This window comes from Microtus pennsylvanicus, chromosome 1 (genome assembly GCF_037038515.1).
Source record: "Microtus pennsylvanicus isolate mMicPen1 chromosome 1, mMicPen1.hap1, whole genome shotgun sequence".
In the NCBI taxonomy this organism is placed as follows: Eukaryota; Metazoa; Chordata; class Mammalia; order Rodentia; family Cricetidae; genus Microtus; species Microtus pennsylvanicus.
The window spans coordinates 112386778-112410516 of record NC_134579.1 but is presented as its reverse complement, the minus strand read 5'-3'; the positions used below and the strand labels follow the sequence as shown (position 1 = coordinate 112410516).

Sequence of the window (23739 nt, the reverse complement as noted above, 5' to 3'; positions counted from 1 at the left end):
AGGCATGGCGCCAGGCGGCTTCCTCCACACAGCCCTCCGTCTGCACTTCCAGCTGGAAAACCACACGGCCTGGACTTGGATCTGCCTTGAGGGGTGACTGCCGCGATTTGTTTGCTACGCTGTGTGGTGCATACGCAGCCACTTGAGGGCACGGGGGCACCTCTTCTTTATGTCTTTAAGGTGGCAAAGAGTGCTTCTTTCAGTGTAAGGACTGGACCCTGGTCTCCCCTGAGGTCACATGGTCCAGGCTAGCCTCAACCTCCTCCTGTAGCCAAGGATGACCTTGAACTTCTTCTACTCCTCCTGCCTCCACTTCCTAGTGCTGGGATGATGCCGTGTGTGCCCGTGTCTGGCGGCTGGGCTTTACGGTCCGCTGTCTTTCCGCACAGACTTTGCCGTAGCCCACAGAGTCAGGGTGCCCTCAGATGCCCGATGCAGTTGCTGCCCCTTGAAACTGCTCTTGAGATTAGTGCAGTGCCTTGCTGCACCTAGGAAGGAATCACAGAGATGTACAACACCCACGGTGAGCTGTCACCAGTGGGGACAACTCTGTGCCCCTTGAGCTTCCGTTAACAAGGCATTATTGGGAAAGCTGGGGTCATCTGATAGGAATAGAAGTTATGTAATCTTACCCCCTCCACGGACACCCCCTCCTTTCAGGCTCCTGAGGCTGGATAGACTTTTCTTTGTCCCTACAAGGTCCAGCCCAAGCAGAGCTGAGGGTCCAGGAAACACGTGTTGACTTTTAGACAGCTCTGCAGGCTGGACAGCGAGATGCCTCATGCACACATTGGGGGTGAGCTGTATCCATGAGGGTACACACGCTTACATCTCGGGGCTGGGCTGGGGAGTGCTTCAGGTTTGGGCTTTGATTACAAGATTCATTCAACTTTCCAAAACCAAAATGAGGGCCTCTGGCTACTTCAGGAACCCCGGGCTGGCTGGTGGCCACACCTGGCCTGTAGCGCGTTCTGCGTTTTAATGGCCCTCACCACCAGCTTCATCCCACCGGCTTATTTAACTGCACTCAGAACATAAATAGGTTTCTGTTAACGGGAACCGGGAGACACTGGAGAAAGAGCCGTTTCACCAGGAGCCCCTTGAAGCCGGAGGTGTGAAGCAGTGAGTCCACGGCCAGGAAGAGCCTCCCGGGGTGAGAATTGAGGCCCAGGACAGCTCCAGGGTCCGCCTGTCCCGTGCAGCTGCCTTGTTATTTTGTGTGAAGCTTTGGGGCCCCAGCTGTCCAGTCACCACACTCCTCGTCCCTCTCCCCCTTGGGCTGGGAGTAAGAGCTGAGCAGGACATGACTAAACTAAACACAGAGATGGCCTCTCTGGCCAAACGGGGACATCGGTGGCTCAGGCTGGACCCAAGTCAGGCACTGTGTGAGAGTCTCTCAGGCAAAGACCCTAATCCCTGAGAAGACCCTAATCCCCGAGCTGGGAGGGATGGCCTCTGGTCCAGGTGGAGGGCCTGCTGAGACATACAGTCTGGAACGCCACAGTTGTGGGGGGGCTGGGCTTCAGTGTTCCCAGGACAGACAAGACAGCACCTGCTACTCAGAGAAAAGGCCACTGTTGGTCCCCTTCTGTCCTCTTTTCTTTCCACCCATGCCTTCCTGGCTGCCACTCAAACACTGAGTTGATCAAGGATGAAGACCTGTTCAGGGAGGGCCAGAGGTATATGCCACCCAGACCCTTCCCCTTGTCTCTAGTGCTGAAGAGTAAGCATGTGTCTATGTGAACACGTGTGTGTGCCTGTGCCCATGTGTGTGCATGTGAGTGGTGTGTGTGTGTGTGCACATGTGCATGCACATAGGTGCATGTAGGATGTGAGTGGGCACGTGTGTGTAAATGCGCTGGTTAGTTAAATTCAGCTCAACAAACTTGAGACACCTAGGAAGAGGGAGCCTCAACAGGGAGTCAACCCCATCAGATTGGTCTGTGAACGTATCTGTGAGGCATTTTCTTGATTAGTGATTGACACTGAGGGGCCAGCCCACTGTAGGCGGTGTTATCTCCACGCATGTGTTCCTGGGTGCTATCAGAAAGCAGGCTGAACCAGCCAGGGAAACAAACCAGTGAGCAGAGTTCCTCCATGGCCTCTGCTTCAGCTCCTGCCTCCAGGTTCCTGCCTCGAGTTCCTGCCCTGGCTTCCGGGGACAATAGACTGTAAACTGTAAGCTGAAACAAACCTTTTCCTCCCCAAGTTGCTTTTGGTTGGTGGCTTATTGCAGCAGAAATCTGAACTAGAACAGTGTGGGTGTACACGTGAGTAGGTGTGAGCATGTGTGTGGATGCGTGTGTTTGTGAAGGGGCACTGGTGTGAGCATGTGTGTGAGCGGGTGTATGTGTATTGGTGTGTGTAAGGACACACAGACAGCCTGGGGTATGGGGTGGGGTTCCAGTGGGGAGGAAGGGCTGTACCCACTTCTGTGCAGTCTGCAAGGGCCCCTGTGCTGGCTGGTTTTATGTCAACTTGACACACTCTGGAGTCCCCTGGAAGGAGAGACCCTCAACTGAGAAAATGTCTCCAGAAGATCGCTGTTGGGCATTTTCTAAATTAGTGATTGACAGGGGGGCCCAGCCCATTGTGGGCGGTGCCGTGCTGGCCTGGTGGTCCTGGGTGAACAAGCCGTGATAAACAAGCCAGTAGGCAGTGTTCCTCCATGGCCTCTGCATCATTTCCTGTCCTGTTTGAGAGTCTGTCCCGACATCCTTCAATGATGGACTCCAACGTAAGCCAAACCAACCCTTTCCTCCCGACTTGCTTTTAGTCTTGGGGTTTCTTCGCAGCAGTGGCAACCCTAGGTCAGCTCCTTTCTGGAACGTGGTGAAAGAAACACAAATAACTCCTAAAGCTTGAGCCATGGGGACCTGTGCTCTCTGGGAACGAGGTTACCCAGTGACTGGGGGGGACTCAGGGGCAGGTGGGGAAGAGACCCAGTGACTGTGGGGGACTCAGGGGCAGGTGGGGAAGAGACCCAGGGACTGTGGGGGGCTCAGGGGCAGGTGTGCCAGGGACTGGGGGGGGGTTAGGGGGCAGGTGTGGAAGAGACCCAGGGACTGTGGGGACTCAGGGGCAGGTGGGGAAGAGACCCAGGGACTGTGGGAGCTCAGGGGCAGGTGTTGAAGAGCACCCAGGGCTGTGGGGGGGGGGGTTCGGAGGCAGGTGGGGAAGAGACCCAGGGACTTTGGGGGGCTCAGAGGCAGGTGTGCCAGGGACTGTGGGGGCTCAGGAGCAGGTGTGCCAGGGACTGTGGGGGGCTCAGGGGCAGGTGTGGAAGAGACCCAGGGACTGTGGGGGGGGCTCAGGGGCAGGTGGGGAAGAGACCCAGGGACCGTGGGGGCTCGGGGGCAGGTGTGGAAGAACACCCAAGGGACTGGGGGGGGCTCAGGGGCAGGTGTGCCAGGGACTGTGGGGGCTCAGGAGCAGGTGTGCCAGGGACTGTGGGGGCTCAGGGGCAGGTGGGGAAGAGCACCCAGGTACCGGAGGTGGGGGGCTCAGGACCCTCCTGGTAAGTGGAGTCCAAACAGGACAAAGATGGGTGGATGGGTACGTGCAGCTCTCTGGTGGCGCTGTGCCCAGCTTTATTCTCAGGACACATACAAATCCACTGTCACGTGTCCCTGTTCTTCGTTCTCATTGACATTTGGCACCCTTGCTGCTGGCCTCTCCCCGAGTCTGTTAGCTGTGGAGCTGTCTCTGAAGGCCACTGACTGCCAATTTTCCCTGCCTTACCTGTTTCATGACCCTCTGGGACTCAGTGACAGCCTCACCCCACATCCATCAGAAGAGTCTGCAGGCTGGCTTCCACGGCTGTGTGACCTTGGGTCGGTTGTTTAACCCCTCTGAGCCTCTAGGACTCCATCTACTTTATCTAAGAATGCAAAAGCAAAGTCTCATCTATTGTCAGGGCTAGTGTTCAGGCCATGTGTGTGTCCTTGCGAGTGGCCCATGAAGGCCCAGTCCTGCCCTAGGAAAGGTCAGTTCAATGGGGCTTGGACTAAGAGGCCTGTGATGTGCTCACCCACTTCTCCAGCCTGATATCCAAGTTTAAAGCAAAGCCAGGGTCTGTTGTACAATGTTAATTTAACTAGGCAAAGGTGTGCTACATTGGCTTGTGCCGCCTTTGTTTAACTACATAAAGATGTGTTACATTGGTTTGTGCTGTGTTTGTTTAACTATGTAAAGATGCATTACTGTTTCCCCTTGCCTGCCTAAGGCACCTGGTTGGTCTAATAAAAAGCTGAGCAGCCAATAGCTAGACAGTAGAAGGATAGGTGGGGCTGGCGGGCAGACAGAATAAATAGGAGGAGAGAAGGAGGGAGAAAGAGATGCCCAGGGCTAGTCAGCCAGGCAGCTGCCAGTCAGACAGAGGAAGCAGTGAAAGCAGGATATACAGAAAGAAAGAAAGAAAAGTTAAAAAAACAAAAACAAAAACCTTCAGGCAAAACGTAGATAAAGAGAAACAGACTAAATTAAGTTATAAGAGCTAGCAGAAAATGGGCCTAAGCTAAGGCTGAACATTCATAACTAAGAAGTCTCCATGTCATGATTTGGGAGATGGTTGGTGGCCTAAAAGAAAGCCTGGTGCACTGGTCCTTAATTTGTATTCAACTTACCTTCAGTGGCTTCCAGAAGGTTCTTTGGGGCTGTTGAAAGTTTGAGGGCAGGACTTTTTCTAGCGAGCAGTGGTAACCAGTGAGCTCCAGCACACAGGACTGGAGAAGGCCATACTTTCACATTCCAGAGAGGACTGTCACCAACTTTATCCTGTGAAACTCAGTGACAGAGACCCATTCCTGGTCACGGGGCCCCTGGCTGAAGTTTCTTGTGGGTCCCATTCAGGCAGCCAAAGCCCCAGGTTCATTCCTAGATGACATAGACATGGGCCACATGCTTTTCTAGCCAGAGTTCATCCTGCCACGTCACTGTGACAGCCTCTGGGGGCACCCTGTTCTCTGCCACAGGGTCTTGCATCCTGCTGTTCCCTCTACCTGGATTTCTGCTCAAGTGTCACCTCGTCTGGGAGGCTCTCCCTGATTGACTGGCACAACCACCTCTGGTTATTCCCGCTGGTGGTACCTTTGTTGAGCCCCAGCCTGCCTTGCCTGGTGTATCTCCCTGGTTCACTGAGCAGATCTGAGGAGAGGCGGCTGCACCTGAGTCCAGGTCTAGGCACACTTACAGGCCAGAGGACTTGGAGGACAAACCTCCAGGGGCCACTCTGAAGCTGGGGTCTCTCCCTCTGTACAGCAGATGTGTTGGAGATGTACTTGCCCGGGTCGCTTGCCCCCTGTGCTGTGTGCCAGCCTACCCAGTAATCTGCAGGTATCAGGGATCCTGTGTCCAGATGCAAGGCTGGAGGCAGGGTGATGGGATGCCCTCCAGTCCCTGCCAGAAAGGCAGAATGGGAGCCGTGGGTTCAGCTCCTGTGGGAGATAAAGCGGGACAGGGTGGGCAGAGTTCTGTCCCTGAATAAGACTGTTTAGAGCAGTGGTTCTCAGCCTGTGGGTCGAGACCCTGGGGGGAAGGGGTCAAATGACCCTTTCACAGGGGTCACCTAAAGTTCAAGTGTTTACATTATGATTCATAACAGCAACATTAAAGTTATAAAGTAGCAATGAAAACAATTTCCACATGAGGAACTGTATTAAAGAATCAGCATTAGGAAGGCTGAGAATCGGGTTTTAGAGAAACCCGGAAAAGCAGGTGTTGGGGGCTTCTGGAAGTACACACACACACACACACACACACACACACACACACACACACACACTTCCCCACCCCCCAGCTTCCTAACCATCTCCGTGCCTCCACTTTCTCCAGAAAATGGAGATCAAAGGCAAGCATGCTTTCACAGGCGGACTTGGAGAATTAAACACAGTGGTGGGGAGAAGGGCCGGGTACAGCCATCTACACACCAGGTGTCCTTCATTACCTGGCCCCAAGTGGCCCCGGGCTTCCCTACCCAGACACATACACAGAGGACTCAGGTGGTCCCTGGAGCAGATCTTGATCCTGGGTCCTTTGAGTATACGGCCCCCACTGTAAGTGTCCCCCTCCCCCACTCCCCCCTGCCGGTTGCTGAAGGTGCTTTTTCTGGGAGACCCAGGCCAGGTGAGGGAACCTGCATTGGCCTCGCGGGTGGCTCAGCGTTCTTGCTGAGTTGGCTGTGGACTCAAGTCAGCATTTAACACCACCAGGGTGGGATGGTGGTGCCTTCTGCAGGCTGGGGGACCTTGCAGTCCTCACCCTGCCTTGACCGGGTGGGTGGCCAGGGCGGGAGCAAGAGGCACAGCAGGAGGAGGGCGGGGAGGGGGCGGCGCCTGGGAAAGGAGGCTCAGCTGGCGTCTGGAGGCGGTTGCCTCGGGAGCGGGTCTTAGCTGGAGCCGCAGGCCGTAGCCTCCTTGTCTCCTCTCCGGTCCAGTGGTGGCGGGGACCCGAGCTGCTGGGGCCCGCACTCCGCGCCCGCCAGTCATGGTGGGTCACCTGCATCTGCAGGCCATGGGGGACACGCGGGAGCAGAGCCGCGACGGCTTGCTGGACAGTCCCGACTCGGGACTGCCCCCCAGTCCCAGTCCTAGCCCGCCCTTCTACGCCCTGTCGCCTGGCACCCTGGAAGCCCGTGCCACCACCGAACCCCCAGGACCCAGTGAGGCGCCAGCGGTAAGACGTGGGGACCCGGCAATGGGAGGGCCGTGCAAAAGCCAACATGGTCTCCTCCCTCCTGAGGCGGACTGGAGTTGCACCGGACTCACCAGGACCTGTAGGCTGGGAGTTTCAGGGTGGGTGCTGGTGGGCTAAGTACTGAGTAATGTCCTGGTACCCCCAAAGTCTACCATCTGCAAAGGGGCCTGTTGTGGCCCTCTGTCCGTAGGTCCTTATCTGTGCTGCTGCCGCCGCTGCCATTGCCGCTGCCTCCTGCCCTGTTGACCCATCCCAGGGCTGCTAAACGGAGACATTTTTGAAAACGCAGCTAGCTCTGCCTGAAAGCCTTCAGGGACTTTGTCTCGTGGGTTGTAGAAGTGGAAGTGTTCTCGGAGCTGCGACTTTAGGGGCTGCTGGATCCGCTTTGCCTGGATTGCTCTGGGGATAGGGCAGAAGGAGCAACTTGAAGAAAGGACGGCTGAACACAGTGGCATGACCACGTCTGTGGCTTGATGGTCTCCACTGGGTGTGCTAAGGCCTTTCCCGCCAAGGTGTGCGGAGCACAGGGAGCATTTGAGGCTCTTTAAACAATCAATGCCCAGCCTGCTTCCCCCTCCAGGCACTGACCTAGTCCAGGGCACAATTTGGGTATCTAAACTTTTATTTAACTCTCCCCAAGTGACTCAAGCATGCAGGGAAGTTGGAAGCTTATCTTGAATTAAATTTGCATCTCTCTTTGGGGGGGGGGTGGTCAAGGTCTTTCAGAGCAAATACTAGTGAGCAATGCTGTTCTCAAGAACCTTGGAGACAGGCCAGCAGTGTTCCCACAGCTGTGGGTTACCTGGTGTGGGCTGCGTGGCGGGGAAGAAATCCCAGAGCATACTCTGAGGGAGATCAGAAAGAAGGGAGCGGGAAGATGTCGCTCCAATTCTGGGTGACCCAGAAACCTCCTTCTGCGCGGAGCTCTGGATGCTTCCCATGTCTTCTGTGCCAGCCATAGGCGCTGTGAGAACAGCAAGCCGGGCTTGTTAGCCTGGCTCTGCAGCTGTTACTGTTTCCTTTGCTGGCTAAGTAGGTGCCGGCTACGGAGCTGTACTGCCATGCTCTGTGACTTTGCCTGGGCAGGGAGACCCCGGGGGCCGCTGGAGCCTAGATAATGAAGGACACCTGGTGTGTGGATGTCATTTTCCTCAGGGATGGCTCTCCCCACCAACGTGTTTAATCCTTGCAGTCGGCCAGTGAGTGCTTACATGCCTCTGGTCTCCATTTTCTGGAGGAAGCTGAGGCACAGAAAATGGTTAGGAAGTTGCCCAAAGCTGCCCAGAACAATCTGGTTCCAGTGTGCATGTAAACCCGCCCTGGTTTTCACTGCAAGGCGAATTAACGGCTTTTACCTTTTTAAACAGAAAAACAAAATGTGTAGCTACAGGGTCGAGGTGCTGCTTTTCATAGCGAGAGGAAGTTGTAGCCCTGGCAACCTTGCCTCAGGTTTGGGGCCCCAGTTGTGGCCCCGCCCATCCGTCCATCTACCAGTCACCACCCACCAGGATGCCCATCTCCTTGAGACCCCCTTCCTTCTGTACTATATGGTTTAATGGCCACCCTGTTCCCCTGCTTGGGCAACTCCTAGGCCCAGGTCTAGGCAGGCTGACAATTGCCAATCAATTGATTGATCTGCTGTGTGGGATAAAAGAAGGCTGCCCATGACTTGCGGCCCTAGTTTCAATTGTGTGAGGAAGAGGCTATGGAAAGGAGGTCACATCCCCGGCTCCCTCCCAGCCTTAGGGTCATGGTGAAGAACTGTCATTCTAGTGGAGGGAGGGGGGGTACAGCCACTGCCTTCGGTGTGCGGCACAGTGCTGGGAGAGATGGCAGCTGTGTGAGGTGACTACTACAGACAGGCAGGTCAGGAATGGTGCCTCAGAAAACCAGAGGGAACCAGGGAGCCGATTCTAATCATCCAGGGCTGAGATGGATCTTAGTCTAAGAGGGTGGCCTGTACCAATGTCCTGTGGCAGAACGCGGAGACCAAGAGAGGTCTAGCTCCAGCCCTGTTAGCTGAGGCTGGGAACTGATGCTCTGGTTTTTTAAAATAGGTTTGTGCCTTTTCAGTTCCATGAGCCCCCCGGACCCCAGATTAGAAACCTCAGGCAGGGATGTGACTGAAAAGTTGGGTGCGAGGGATACAGAAGTGGCCTTGTGTGTGTGTGTTGGGGGTGCTGCCCTCCCAGGTAGCTCCTGGAGAACAAGAGGCATTGACTGGAATGGGGGCTGCTTGGCTGCTACCTTCACCCCAGAAATGCTCAGCCATCCAGACAGGGCTAGATGAAAACAGACTGACCCTAACTCTGCCACTCTGGGCTCCAAGCTGGACTTCTGCACCAGGTGATAACATCGGGTGCCCCCACTCCCTGAATTCCATCACAGCTGTGGTGCGTGGGGCAGGTATTCAGGGAGCCAGGTCCCCCTGGCTGAGGACAGACAGGCTCCCAACACTGACAAGGAGTTTGGGCCACTACCCCCTAAACACCCCCCCTCCCCCCCGTCTGGTTTTATTGCCCTCAGAAGACTGCAGGTGGTTTTCAGGATCTGACCCGGGGGCCTCTCTGGGTGTTAGGTGTTTGCTTAGACCCCCCCCCCCCCCCCGTGGAGTTCAGGCTCACTGCTGAATGACAGGAGGTGACAAGAGGCAGCGTGGGGAGTCGCTGCCTGGGAGACTCCACCTCCCCAGTCTCTCCTGGTTGATTCATGAGGAAGTCTAGGTTCAGTAGTGCCGGGTAGACTGTGCTTCTGATGTCACTCTGGACTATCCAGAGGGGCGGGCTTCCTCCTCCCAGGTGGGTGCAGATCTGGGCTCTAGTCCAAGTAGAGCGGGAAGGACATGATACAGGTGTCACTCTTAGGGCCTCTGCCCTTTCATTTCTGTGAAGGCTGGTGTGAGGTGAGGGGGCTGGTGCCTGGAGTCAGGAAGGATGGGTGGACAACGGACAGATGGACAGATTGAAGGGAAAACGGGAATGGAGATGGGTGGACGGAACGGACAATGGATCTATAGGCAAAGGGGACAGGGCTCAACAGAGCCATGGTCTAGGTGAGGTGTGTGTGCGGGCTCTTGCGGAAGGGAGCCAGTATGGGAGGTGAGTGGGCGGAGTCTGTTTGCAGAGGCAGTAGGGGAGGCAGGCAGATCTGCCCGGGCCTCCTTCCACCCGGCTGTCCTTCACCTCTCTCCAAAGCCCAGCCCCCACGGTTGGGGCACCTGCCTGGAAGAGTCTCACCTGGAGTGTGAAGAGCAGGCGGGACACACCCTGACAGGTGTCAAGGGAACCCACAGCAGCCACCTTCTGGGAAAAGCACCACAGATAGGACTGGCTGGGAAGGTGCACAAACAGGTGGTTTAAACTATGCAGGCCACACTACCAGACAAGGCCTAAGGAGGGTGCTCTCTGACTGGTGAAGACGGTGAAGTTCATTCCTGGCTTCCAGTGGCAATCCATCAGTCTAGTGACAATCTGTGGCTTCTGCTGGGAACTCTTGGCTAGGGTAATCTGTGGTACTCTAGCTTGAGATGCCCCCCATCTTCACCCAACTCTGGTCTTGTGTCTCTGTTTCTAAGGACGCCAGCCATCCAGTTAGTGCCCACCCTATCCCGGAGTGACCTCACGCCTCTAGAGACCCCATGTCGGCTGGAGGTTTCACCCATAGCAGGGGGTTTGGAACTCAACTATCCTTGTGGGGACAGTCAGCACCACCAGTTTTCTGGCTTGTGGTGGGGACCCATTGTGGGGACCTCTCCTAATTGCTCTCATGACTGTTTCCCAGGTTGTGCTTCGGTTATCTGCAGCCTAAATTAGGCCCTGAGGCTTCAGGGCCCCTTAGGGGTCTCCTGACTTCTCCTAAGCAGGTGGCATTTTCTGCCTAGTGTGGCAGACTGGAGGGAGAAAAAGCTCCACCGCCCACCGGCCATCAACGGCCCTGGTCTCCTGCAGGGAGGACAGGAACTTGGGCTGCTATGGCCTCTTAGCTTCCTTTCCTCCTGGGCCAAGGTTAGAGTCAACCCAAGCCCATCACTGGAGCTCCTGGTCGCAAACATATTTGACACACAGCTAATGACAATTAGAGCTTGGGAGGATGAGACAGGAGGATTGCTGGGTGTTCCAGGCTTGGTCGACAGAGTGAGACTTAGTTCAAAACAAACGAGAAGCTGCCGAAGGTGTCTCGCAGAAACCCACGTAACCCCTTGTAAAGTATCCACGTGGCACTGTGTGTGGGGGAGTGGCACAGCCGTGGAGGCCCTGGCTGTCTGGTCCCTCCAGCAGCAGCTAGTGGGGCGTTCCCCTTCCTCACCCATGGGTGTTTATTGGTCTAATGATTTCCATGGGCTATGGTGCTATTTTGGCCCTGTGGCTGTACCCGGGGTCTTGTTCACCTAGGCCAGCACACTGTCACGTGGGGCTGTCTCTGTATTGTACCTAGCTCTCTGCCACAGCGCAGTATCGCGCTCTCTGTGGCTTTGGGTTTTCCCAGGGCGCCAAGGCTTTCCCATGTCGCTACACCTCCAGTCAGCCATGTTTACATGGGCTGGGCAGTCAGTGACCATTATTCTCAAAACTTCAGCCTTGGTCTCTACTTTACCCCCATCTGCCCAGGTGACCAGTAGTTAGCCAGCTGCCCTGGGAAAGGGGAGGCTGGAGTCATGGCCAGCAAGTGGGGGGGGGGCGTTGGAGTTGGTAGAAGATGGTATGGGGGAGGATTGACCTCTGTCCTCAGCCTTCCTTCCCATCTATCCTGTGTCCCAGAGTTGCCAGAGGACGCTGAAACCTAAGGGACTGGCCAGCCTTCAGTCCAAGTGTAGGTTCTACACACAGTTTCACAGTTCAGGTCACAGGCACACACTGAAGCCCTGCAAGCTGTAATGGGAAGACTCAGATTTACCTTGTATGTTTATGTGCGCTATGTACACGTCCAGTGCTCACAGAGACCAGTAGGGGGCACTGTTTGTGAACCACTATGTGGATGCTGGGATCTGGGTCCCCTCCAGAAACAACAGTATGTGCTCTTAACTACTGAGTCAACCTGCAGCGTCTTGGACAATCTCTTTAGAAGAGAACAGGGCCCTGATCCCTGGAAGGCCACCTTTCTGGGGCTTTCTGTGTTCCAGGAAGCCTACTGAGGCAGATACTGTGGTGTGAAGACCGCAGTGCATATAAAATCTCAGGATACCAGCCCACCATGCATGCCCCAAGGGTGCTAGAGCCCCCCACCTCCATAGTCACCATGGGGCTGTAACCCAGCTTCTAGGGGGGACACTGTCTTCCACCTAACACAGCTGGGTTTTTCCCGTGAGCTCTGCAGGCCAGCTGAAAGGTGAGACATTCTCAAAACAACCCTTAGTCAGGGTTTTGACTGCAGAAATCTACAGGGGGTGGCTAGTGGCTGCCACCCAGTTCCCTTCCCTTCCAGCCCTAGAACCCTTGGTAGACCCCTTGGGTATGTTGTGCCCAGCTGTCGTGTCCCCAGTGGACATCTGGGCTCTGTTCTCTCTCTCAGTGCCTGCACTCCCTGGGGGCAGCTGAACTGTTTTTCCAGTGGGGCCCTTTGGAGAGCAGTACCCCCTTTCCTCCATTTGAACTGGGGAGCAATACCCCCCTCCTCCATTTGAACGGGGAGCAGAGCACCCCCCCCCGCCTCCTTTATTTGAACTGGGCTTTATGTTCGACTGACCGAGTCACGTGGGAAGTCTGACTGAAATGGGGCTGCCCAGGTAGCAGTGTTGGGTCCCCTTTTTCCATCTGTCTCCAGGTTCTCTCTGTGTACCCGAGGTTGGCCTTTAACTCTTGAACCTCATGACGCCACCTTCTGGGTGCTGGGGTTACAGGTGCGCCACCCATTTATGGGGTTCTGGAGATGGAACACAGGGTCTCACGCAGCCTCTAATGCCTGAGCCAGTGCCCCAGTCCATTGGCTGATTTTTTGTTGTTGGTTTTATTTTTTGATTTCAGGTGAATCAAGCAGGGGCAATGGTCCGGTAGTAGCAGGCTCACTTGGTGTTTTAAGCTCTGCAATGCTCTGTACCGTGTAGAATACACCCACCTCTCTGAACTGAATGCTTAGTTCTTCAGCCTTAGCCTGGGTGCATGTTCTCCCTCCTCAGCAGTCACATAGGACCCCGTGCTGTGCCCAGGGCACGACAGTTGCTCGGCAAACTTACCTTGTATGTGTGGGGGACGCCAAGCCACAGCCTCTCTGGTATTATTCCCATAAACACCTCATCTGGGAGTTTGTGACGGGGTCAGTGCTGAAGTCACTTGATACTGAGGTTGCCTGGGGTCCCCTGGGAGCTGGGTGCATCCATCTGACCCAGGAGCTATCTATCCCACCTGGGTGCCCATGCATGGGGACGACAGTCATGCCTCACCCTCATGGGGTCACGCAGACAGGGATGTGGGGATGTCTTTCCATCTGACCCCCTGTTCTCAGTACTGGGGGTAGTGTATAAATCATGACCCCCCCATTTCTTCACATAGGCTACTTCCCTCTTCCAAAGTCCCCCAGCCCAGGAGATGAGGCCCCGTCTGCTGCCTGTATTCTTTGGAGAGAGCATCAAGGTGGACCCCGAACCTGCGCATGAAATCCGGTGAGTTGGCCAAGAGTCAGGTGGGTGGGTCCTCTCTAAGGGACCCTGCCGAGCTGGTGAAGGGGTCCTGCCTGTGAGGGCAGAGCAGCCAGTTTGGGGCTCAACAACTCTTACCCTCTGGTGCTGCCATGTTCCCCACCCAGGCCTTCTTGGATCACTGACTGGTCCCTCTGAATGGTGGCATCACCCACCAGCCAGGGCTGTGAGAACCTTCATAGGCCTTCCAATATAACAAAGTTGGGAGTAGACTACAGGAGGCACCTGCTTTCTTTTTCCATGTGACCTTTCCCATAGTTAGCCTCTGCCCCCCAAATACTCCAACATAGATATCCCTCCATGGTGACAATCCAGAGCCACAAAGCCACTGCCTAAACAGCATCCATCATCCCAATCGTGTTCTTTTTAGTCTCCCTCCAACCCCCAATTTAGGGTCCAGCTGGGACTTTGACCCTTCACAGTCAAGGTCAAAAAGGGTTCTGTGTAAGGCTAGCCCACCGAGGGTGGTAGGCTAACCACCTTCGTTACCTACTGTCCTCCCCAGCTGCAACTCTGAGGTCACCTACGCCTCAGAGAGGTACTTCCGCGACAAGATCTTCTATGCTCCGGTGCCTACAGTCACAGCCTACAGTGAGACCATAGTGGCGGCACCCAACTGCACGTGGCGCAGCTACCGCAGCCAGCTGACCCTGGAGCCTCGCCCACGTGCCCTGCGGTTCGGAAGCACGGCAATCATCTTCCCCAAGCTGGCCCGCAGCTCTTTCCGCACCACGCTGCACTGCAGCCTCGGCCAGCCACGCCACTGGTTCTCCTCCAGCCTGCAGCTGCAATGGTGTGGGGAGGCCGTGCCCAGTTCCCACGCCTCGAAGTACTTTGAGGAGCCCAGGGTTGGTGGCAGAGGAGCGGAGTCTGGGAGAGGTCCTGGAAAGACGGACAGATGGATGGGGGCTCGGCCTGGAACCTGGGCCCTGTGGTCTGGACCAGCGAGCATGAGGCTGCTTTTGGCAGCCTGTCCCCACCACAAGCTGGGCTGACTGTGCCTCAGCTCCAGCCTGGAGGAGTCTGAATGCATCTTTCATTACCTTTTATAGCTGCCAGGCTGTATGGCTTCGGGAGCAGGGCCAAGCATGTCCTGGTGTGCCCTTGAGGCAGAGACAGCCCTGTGTACCACAGGACACAGGACCCAGCCTCAGTAGTGGCCCAACTCCCAACCTCCTTCTCAAAGAGGAGCGTTTCCAAAACAGGCCATTCAAACGTGCTCATCCCCGCCGAGAACCCTAGGTGCGGAGGGCTGAGCTGGCTTCCCTTGGGCTGAATTGGCAAAGACTGTGGCCTCTGGCTGCCCAGACCACATCCTTCGCTATGCAGGGTACTACCCTCCAGGGCAGTCCCAAGTGTCCTTACAAGACACATTCCCAACTAGCTTTCTGGCGGGTGCCCAGGGAGGCTTCAAGGCTAATGAGGGGACATCGCCAACACCTGCCTATGGCTGGCTCTGGTTGAGGTTCTGAGCCATGCTGTGGACTCAAGAGGAAGTGTGTCAGCTCCTGTTGGCCTTCATTCTCACCCAGGACGGATCCTACCGTAACAGCATGATTTCTGAGTACCAGGCTCACCCTTCACCTTTGCATCTATGGTGTTGGGAAAGAAAGCCTTGATTTTGCCAAACAACCTGGGGCTGGCCCATGGTGCCCAGGCTAAAATGATCCTCCATTTTAAGTCCATAGAGGTAAAGATGTCCCTTTGGCCTCAAGTGTCCAGTAGCTGGAAACCTGCCCGCTGTCCCTGTGGTGGCTCAGTGGAGGGAAGGGACACCCTTCATGGGGCAAACAGAACACTCAAATGGCTGATAGATTCCCGTCTATATAGCTTATCAGAGGTGCCTTGTGGTTAATGAACGACCTAAGTTGTTGGTGACTTATCTTAATAAAACATACACAGCCAGGATGCCTTCAGTTTCTGAGGTGCCCTGGGGTGGGGGAGGGGAACCCCACCTTTCCTCCCACTAGCACTGCTCTCTGAAGGACCCTGGCTCCCCTGCTCCTGGGGGACAGAGAGGACCTATGGTCTCTGTATGTGCCAGCCTGGCCTCTGGCTAGGCAAGGGCCCTATCAACAATCTACGGTCACAAGTCCTAACTGGCTTTCCACACTGATGGCTCTCATCTGTTTGGGAATATAGGGGTCCCCAGGCTTCCAGCTTAAAATGTGGGGAGCTTGGAGAAGCCCTACACCCAAGTTCCCCCTCAGCAGATTACCTGTCCTGTAGTCCCCAGGGGACCTGGAGATGGGGAGAGGTGCCAGGTCTGGATAGTTCCTGTCCCAGCCCTTGGGGCTCTCCACACAAAGGTCATGTTCCCAGTTGCCCTGCCCTAGGGTGCTTTGTGTTGGGCCTTTCACCCGGCCTTGCAGTACCAGGAAGGGAAGACCCTGTAGTGGCCCTGCGGTGGCACCTGCCCCCAGGGTGCTAAGGTTGGCAATAATTGGAAAGTGCCCTGTGCCTAGAGGCACCTTTTTATTTATTTATTTTTTTGAGATAGGGTTTTACCACGTAGCCCTGGCCGACCTGAATTTTGGGCTGACCTTGAACTCACAGAGCTCCGCCTGTCTCTGCCTCCTAAGTATTGGGATTAAAGCGTGCGCCACCACGCCCAGTTTGCAGCTAACTTTTTTTACGCTGCAAAATGGGGGAAAATCTGCAGCACCCTTACCTGGAGTCAACTTGAATCCCATTCCCGCCAGCCAGACTCATGTCCTGCCTGGCCTCCTGCAGACACTCCACTTTCTCCGTGGGCAGGAATAGAGAATCTTGGTCCCGAGCCCAGGACTATTGGGGATACTTTTCTCCTTTTGTCCATTTACCTTGTTATCACAGTCCCCACAAGGAGCAGAGAGAAAGTGCCCAGGAAGGGTGTGGGCTGGGAATTCAAGAGGTTCTGATGGAGGTGACAGGGGGGGTCCCCAGAGCTCCCTGGAGAATCTATACAAATTGAGCGAGGCTTCTTTGTTGGCCATCTTAGCTTCATCTGGCATGGCCTCCGATCCCTGGGCCAGCTGCAGAGGATGAGGGACATGTCGTCCTACACAAGCCACGAGTGGCTTTCTCCGCTCACGCCGGCACCCCGTGTACCCAGCTGACAGAACGCATTGCCACTGAGTGGAGCACTCTGCTTCAGCCATCACCACGGGTGTTCTACAGAAGGGCAGGCCACCGGAGAGACACCCCAGCTCTAGCAGCTGCTTCAGGGCTTCTCAGCACAACCCGCGCCCTTGCGTCCTGCCGACCTACCTTGTCCCAGTTCTTTCCCACCACCCTCACTGCTGTCGCCCAAACCAATTTAAAAAACCAGCCATGGCCTTTCTCACACATTCCCGGTCCCCACCCTGGTTTCTGGTGTCTCTGGCTAGGCCGCACCTCACTCTGCTCAGTTGGGCTGTGTCCGCCACAGCTCTGCCTCTCTCTTGAAGGCTGTCATTTCCAGGAAGTGCCCCTGACTGGCCTGGTCTGTGTTCCTGAGTAAGTCCAGGAAACCAGGCATGGCATCCACCCTGTGGGCAGAGCTCTCCTTTGGGGAAGGGGGTCACGTTATAGCTGACGTCATGTAGGAATACGTCTCTCTGTATTATGAGAGCCAGAGAACATGGGGGTTCCTAGAGCAGGCTGTGCCTCAGCTGGACTTCATAGCATCATCTTCCTGGGATGAGAAGTCACATGAGCCTCCATTTTAAAGACAGAGTGAGGACAAGCTACTCACAGGAGACAAAGACTCGAAAGGCATGCGGAAGCCACAAGCTCTGCCTCCACATTGTCTGGGCCTCTCAGAAACAGACAAGGAAGAGACACGGTTTCATGTCTGAGAGGCAGAGATGGGGCTGGGCTCAGACCAGCTAGCTCTATTTGGTGGCCGCCAAGGTGGCAGCTCAATTGTCTGACAAGGCAACCTGCCTAGCCTAGTGGAGCTGGTTCTGTCCAGGGTGAGGCCCTACAGCGCCACCTGCTTGCTGGCTTTTGTATTGCAGCCTGGACACAGGCTGAGCCTGACCAAGGCCCCTATGTTCTGGCCTGCATAGTACAGGCCTGCATGTGACTCCCAGGTTTCTGCTCATGACTATTCCTGTAGTTCACAGATGAACTCAGGGCAACTTGGAGCCCCTGGAGGGTGCAAATGCCTCTCCCCACCCCAGCTTAGACATCCGAGGTAGCTGGCACCAGGTGCTTGGGGTGCACTGGGGAGGTGGTGCTGGGGTCAGCAATACCCACGTCTCGTTGTCCACTTCCTCTTTCCACTCCCTTCAGCCTTCCCAGCTACACCTCTGCCCAGGGCAGGTGTGGCAGGTATAGCTGCTTTGGATTCCCAGGCTGCCCCCTGCTATGGAATCTCTTTCCTTCAGGCAGACCCACTCACCCGCCAGTAGAGCCAAGGTGGGCTTCCTTCTGGACGTCTGTCACAGCATCCTTGGCTGCCTGGGTTCGGAGCTGAGGTTTGGGAGAAGGCTGACTCCTTTAGTGTAAGGCAGACACCCTGGCAGGTGTGTAGTGCAAGGCAGGGCTGAGCTCACGGCTCTGCCCGATGTGTAAACTCTCTGAGTGGACGGCCTCTGGTGACCCCAGCCAGCACCATCCGCAGGCTATGGTATGAGAGGCACCCAAACCTGCCATCTACACGGGCAGGCCAAGGGAGTTCAACCCAGGTCAGTGTTGGGAAGTTGGAAGCTAAGAAGAAGGCCTCCTCCCTTGAGTTAATCAGGCAGTGGGTGCCAGAGGCCTAACATCCCATCCCTTCCCTCGGGAAGTCCCTCAAACCAGTTCTGGAGACAGGTGAAGCGGACAGGTAGAGGTCAGCTGGGCCGGTTGGTATCGCACGCACGGCTCTGCTGTGCAGGGGGCGTGTGTGGGCGTGAGGGGCGCCAGGCTGCAGGCTCAAGGCTACAGCAAAACACACATCTCCGTGTGAAGTCCGGAAGCCCCCTTGGCTCTGCTGTGGGAGGGAACTACTAATGGCTGGTTTTCATGCCACCGTGTCACAAATCCTCACCTGAAAAACTGTCCTGATGGTTTGGATGTGGCGAAGCCGACCCTGATGGCGGGTGGCACTTTCAGGCAGCAGTCAGATAAGGAGCCTTCGTCAGGAGAAAGGTCATCTCGCCCTTTGCTCCCCCTGTGGCTTTGCCCTCCCTGGCTGACCTGAGAACTGGAGTTTCTAAGCTTGCATCATGCAATAGGGACCAGTAGACTCCAGAAACCTTCCGGGCTCCCAGATGCCAGGCTGGTACTATGGATGCACGCCACCTTGTAGACTCGGTGACTAAGGGGTGTCACCCCTGCCCCAAGCTGTTCTGGGACATTTGAAATGTTGAGGCATTCAGGATCTGGCTCTTGTTACGATTTTAAAGCTAACTTAAGGAGCCAGAGAGATGGTTCAGTGGTCAAGGCATTGGCTGCTCTTCTAGAGGACCTGGGTTCTGCTCCCAGCACCCACACTGGTGGCTCATAGCACCCGTAATTCCAGTCTGATTTCTGCCGGTACCAGGTAAGCACGTGGTGCACAGATGTATATATGGATCAAACATCAATGCACATAGAAAAATAATACAAATATTTTTAAAAAGCTTATTCTTAATAAATTCTGATATCTATATAGATATCAGAATTTATATACACACAAATATATACATACAGAATATATATACATAGAGAAAGATAGAAAAGAAAGGAAGGAGGGATAGAAAGGGAGAGGGACAGGGTGAGAGAGTGTGTGTGCACAGTGGATCTCAACCAGTGGTCATGACCCCTTTGGGGGTTGAACGATCACAGGGGTCATATACCAGATATCCTGCATATCAGATATTTACATTACGATTCATAAGAATAGCAAAATTACAGTTATGAAGTAGCCATGAAAATAATCTTATAGGTGGGGTCACCACAACATGAGGAACTGTATTAAAGGGCCGCAGCATTAGGAAGGCTGAGAGCCACTGGTCTAGAGGACCCTGACTGAAACAGACCACCAAGGTGGCAGCATGGCTCTTTTGAGCCTTTTTATGCCAAACCCAAAGATGTAGGATCGGTCATTTTGGTTAAGCCAAAAAAAATACCACCAACACAATGGGCCAGAAAAATAAAATAGTTCATAGCAAGAAACAAGAGTCGCCCAGGACACCCTCACCACAGATGTGATAGACACACACCCTTGTGGCAGATGTAACTGCTGGACATTTACACTCATAAGCAAGAACACTAGAAACCTCGCCATGGACAAGGACCCCATGCCTACTGTAAGACAGTAATCTTCTCCATGTAAATGATGTATGTACGCTGTCACTATGAGTGAGAACGCCTGCCACCTTCACACGCATCCACCCTAGGCTCCCATTGCGGGTGTGAATGTCTTGACACTCACGACAGGTGTGAACACCCCACAACCTCATCACAGACTCAACTACTCAACCCCCCCCTCCACGCAGTGCAAACACCGCATATTGTCAAGACAAGTGTGAACACTCCATGCCCTTACTCCAGGCACAAACGCCCCACAGTCACCGTGGTGTGAACACCTAGCAGCTTCTGCACATTGAACCCCTGTACAATGACCATGGGTGTAAATACCCAATGGGCTCCCCATAGGGTACCTGGTGGCTTTCCCATAGCTGCGAACACTGGATGCCCTCTGGTGGCACTCTACCTGGGGTGCTACGGTCGTTCCGCCACTGCTGTCCAGTGAGAAGCAGAGTGGAAGCTTTGTAACTTGAGTATAATTTGCTTTTTAATTGGAACAACATGTGTAAATGACAGAATGCCGCCGTGCACAGATGGCGGCCACAGAATATGCATCAAGTCCATTCTGCTCAAGGAAGGGAGGAGGGAGGGTGCAGGGCTGTGTGCCGGCGCCCCTGCCCCCCAGTCCTGCGTATAGTGGGGTCACCGCCTTGGCCGGCACACGCCTCTGGAACGGTAAGCAGAGGCCAAAGCGCAGCAGCAGTAACACGAGAGTCTCCTTCCTTGTGTGAAACGTCTGAATTAACTCATTGAAGGTATCAAAAATATACCCTGTAAGCCAACACCATTTACACCTGCCTTCCCTCCATCGCCACAGCGACGGCCGGAACGGTCCAGTTCCTACAAACATCCATGCCCCAGGCCACGCATGGACCCTTGTGCACCCACCTGTTTGATGGGTTCCCAGTCTTGTGGGCTGGGTGGCCTTTGGGGACTGTGATGACAGCACTGGGGCAGGATAAGCTGGGAACGTTTGTCCAGAGCGCAAGCGAGCGGGCTGGGGGCAGAGGGAGGGGCGGGGCCACGAGCTCAGCTTAGACTTTGGTTCCAAATGCGTTAAGGGGCGAGGCAGCGGCGTGGAGGTGCCTGATCATCCTGCGTTGGGTCCCCGCTGCCCCAGATGCATGCGTGCAACTGACACATGATCGCTGTACCCCCGCCGGGCCCTCTGTTCTCCGCTCCTATGCACTCCCCTCTCAAGCACCAGGTAAACATCCCCTGAGTAAGGTCACTGCGCAGGGCCAGCCCAGGGCGGGAGTCTTAGTTAAGGCTTTAGACAGGCAGGATGCCAGCTCTGGATGGACAGATGGGTGGACGGACAGATGGACGCGCAGGCAGACTCAGGGGCTCCTTCCTCAGTGGGGAGAGTCGACAGCTGCCTGCTCCATGCTGGGCTGCTTCTGCCTCCTGCAGGGACCTGGCACTGCTCCCCTCCAACTTAGAGTCACTCGCTGTCCGAGAGTGTCTCATACTGTGAACACAGCAGTGGCTTGGGCTCCTCATCCCAGGCATGGTGGGGACCAGCCAGGGGCCCACTGCCTGCGGCCAGGCCGGGTGGAGGCGGGGAGGCCATGACACCTGCCTGGAGCCGCATAATCAAAGGGTTGTAGGGGAAAGGCGTGGACCCTGTGGGAAAGATGAGAGCACTGGAGAGGGCTCTGTGAGCAGCGTAACCACCCCGGGACCCTGCTGCCATACCAGGAGCCAGAGCCTGGGTCTCCTGGGCTAGCACCATGCAACCCTATCCCTTTGCCTCTTCACTGCACAGCCCTGCCACCTTTGGCTTAGACTGTGTAACCTTTCCATTTCTCCCTCTGGTCTGCCTTCCACTGCCTTCTGCTTTTCTGCCCAAACCCTAAGTGCTTGATAGGCATAAAAGGATGCCAGGCTCCTCTGCAGAACTGGTCTGGCCGGCTGTGCGGATCCTCTGATCTGTTGCTTCCTACACCCTTTGAGCTAGGGGGGCCAGGGACCACCTCTCCTGGGTGGCCGCCTTACCCCTTGTCTACATCCCTACCCTGCAGACACGCACCTGCAGATGAGGGCCGGTCCTCCCACACCCGGTTGGTGAGGGGTGTTCGGCGATTGCAGTCCCCTTCTGAGTGTACTGAGGAGACAGAAGGTGGCCGGTCTCCGGACCCCAGGCCTGGGGCTGGGGACTTGGCTTTTCGGCTGCTGGGTCTGCCAGAAACCTTGGCTTTCCCGCCACCACCTGCAGGGCACAAATTCCGGAGGGGATGAGTTAGATGGTGCTGACAGCAAGATACCCACACCAACACTGAGGAGGGGCAGTGGGTGGGGGACTTTTGCCTTGGGGAACCACCTGCCTCCTAGGGCTCCTCGACAGGAAGCTAGTGTGAGAAGCCCTGAGCCGGGAGACTAAGAGTTCACCAGATGGCCCAATAGAGGAACATTTTAAGGAAGGTTGGTGACTACCCTTCTAGGTGCCCCTCCAGGACTGTACCCCCTCAGTGAGAAGCATCAGATCTTGGCTGAATGACATACACTGCCCAAGATGGCCCTGGGCTATGCTAGACCTGAAGGCCTCTACTGAGAGGTCCAGACCTTAAGGCTGACCTGACTCCTGAAGCAGACAGCCGAGCACCTCTTTGGTTGTGCCCTTACTTGGGGACGGCAAATGCTAACAGGCACTGGCCAAGTGGGAGCTGACTGTGTGCTGTCTGACCTTGAGGGGTCATGTGCACACTAGACTCCTCCCAACACATGGTGGGCCTGGCCACTGCCATCCCTGACCACGCAGCAGCGGAGGAGGGGGTGGGACGTGGGTAGCAGTGTGAGCACGGGAGAAGCAGCAGTGCTGGGGCCGAGGGGGCGCCCTCCACAACATGGGGTGTCAGACCAGTTCTGGATTAGCAAACTAGATGTCAAACACGCACAAAAATAAGGCTCCCAAGCTCGAGGAGGGAGGTGAGAGGATTAACGACACCGGGGTGGGAGGGACACAGCCGGGCGGGCGGGGGCAGGCCTGCAGACCTGGCGAGGTGAGTGCGTGGTCACTCCGTCCGTCAGCAGTGGTTATGGGCATAGCGGCAGCGGGCAGGCTGGCACTGGCATTCAGAGGGTTAAAAGCATTGGCGCCGAGCGGCGGGGGCTCTTCCCACTGATCATATTTACCCATAAGCGCCTTTCTAATAATGGCCTCTAGCCCCATGTTGGTGCTGGCGTGTTCTTGCACCGCCTGGCTTCTACAGGTCATAAGGCCTGGGAGAGAGACAGACAGACAGACACATGGGGGCCGGGGCCAGGGAGCCAGAGGGCGCGAGAGAGAAAGGGGAGGGAAGAGAGAGAGACACAGTGAGACACAACTGCAGTGTTGTTCATCCCGCCCACCCGCCACTCTGCTGGGTATTGAAACTGCTTCTGACGGTCCCTGCAGCTCATGGCTGCTCCAGGGAGGGGGTCTGGGGCAGCTAGAGGATCCCCAGCCCCATTCCTACTCTGTCCTCAGGAAATCAGAAGTTCTCTTTACTCCAATGCCAGCTGAGGCTGTTTATTTAATTTTGACTACAGTGGGTGGCCTAAGAGGAGGCTGTCAAGCCAGAGCTAGGTGCTAGGGACGAGGGGAGTGGGGTAGAGATCCAGCCATGGTGTTCTGGAGGGTGGATTTCAGCAAGGACGTGGGGAGGGAAGGTGACCAGAGGACCCCCTGCGCTCCCCCCTTTCCTCAAGGGGGTTAGGGACCTCAGTTTGCCTGATCCCCCAAGCTGGGCTCGCCTCCCCTGCCCCATCTCTCCCCATAGGAGCCAGAGGAGAAAGGTATAGAGCTGGGCACAAGGGATGGGGTCACAGCCATGCAGTTATGTGCGTGCGAGGACAGGGCAGCGCTAGACAGGTGTAGGGCCACTCCACCTGAGCCTCTGCAAACCCTCTTTATCTGGCCCCTCCCTCCCTCCCTCTCATGAACTGTGCTCTGGGACATTTTGCAAATGCCAGGCTGGGCAGACTCAGGATGCTTCCAGAACCTCTTGAGGGCTGGAGCTTGATTAGCAGGCCTGGAACCACAGCCACTTAGGAGGATAACAAGCTTGAGCTAGCCTAGTCTACAGAGTGAGTTTAGTCCAATCAGTGCTAGCCTGCACGATTTAGAGATAACTGACTCAGAGTAAAAAGGAGTAAGAGGATGGACAGATGGTCACTCAGGGGCAGGACACTTG

The 23739-nt window shown here is 55.6% G+C and overlaps 2 protein-coding genes across 38 annotated transcripts in view; one reads left to right on the top strand and one right to left on the bottom strand.

Annotated features, from left to right (window-relative positions):
* Window positions 1-6385: 6385 nt before the first annotated feature.
* Window positions 6386-15219, top strand: Rflna (refilin A). The gene is made up of 3 exons (XM_075957379.1): window positions 6386-6672; window positions 13179-13288; window positions 13830-15219. The coding sequence occupies exons 1-3, from the start codon at window positions 6484-6486 to the stop codon at window positions 14317-14319; spliced, it is 789 nt and encodes a 262-aa protein (XP_075813494.1). The 5' UTR covers window positions 6386-6483; the 3' UTR covers window positions 14320-15219.
* Window positions 15220-20030: 4811 nt separating this feature from the next.
* Window positions 20031-23739, bottom strand: part of Ncor2 (nuclear receptor corepressor 2) — a 155466-nt gene continuing 151757 nt past the window's right edge. For 27 of the 37 annotated variants that reach the window (XM_075978317.1, XM_075978308.1, XM_075978476.1 and 24 more), the window contains 3 exons: window positions 22559-22786; window positions 21597-21776; window positions 20034-21190 (listed from right to left, as the gene is read on the bottom strand). In XM_075978317.1, the coding sequence (XP_075834432.1) occupies window positions 21009-21190; window positions 21597-21776; window positions 22559-22786 (590 nt within the window). In that variant the 3' untranslated portion in view covers window positions 20034-21008. Of the gene's footprint in view, window positions 21191-21596; window positions 21777-22558; window positions 22787-23739 lie in introns of all 37 variants that reach the window. The other 10 variants (XM_075978588.1, XM_075978577.1, XM_075978458.1 and 7 more) reach the window with 4 other exon arrangements.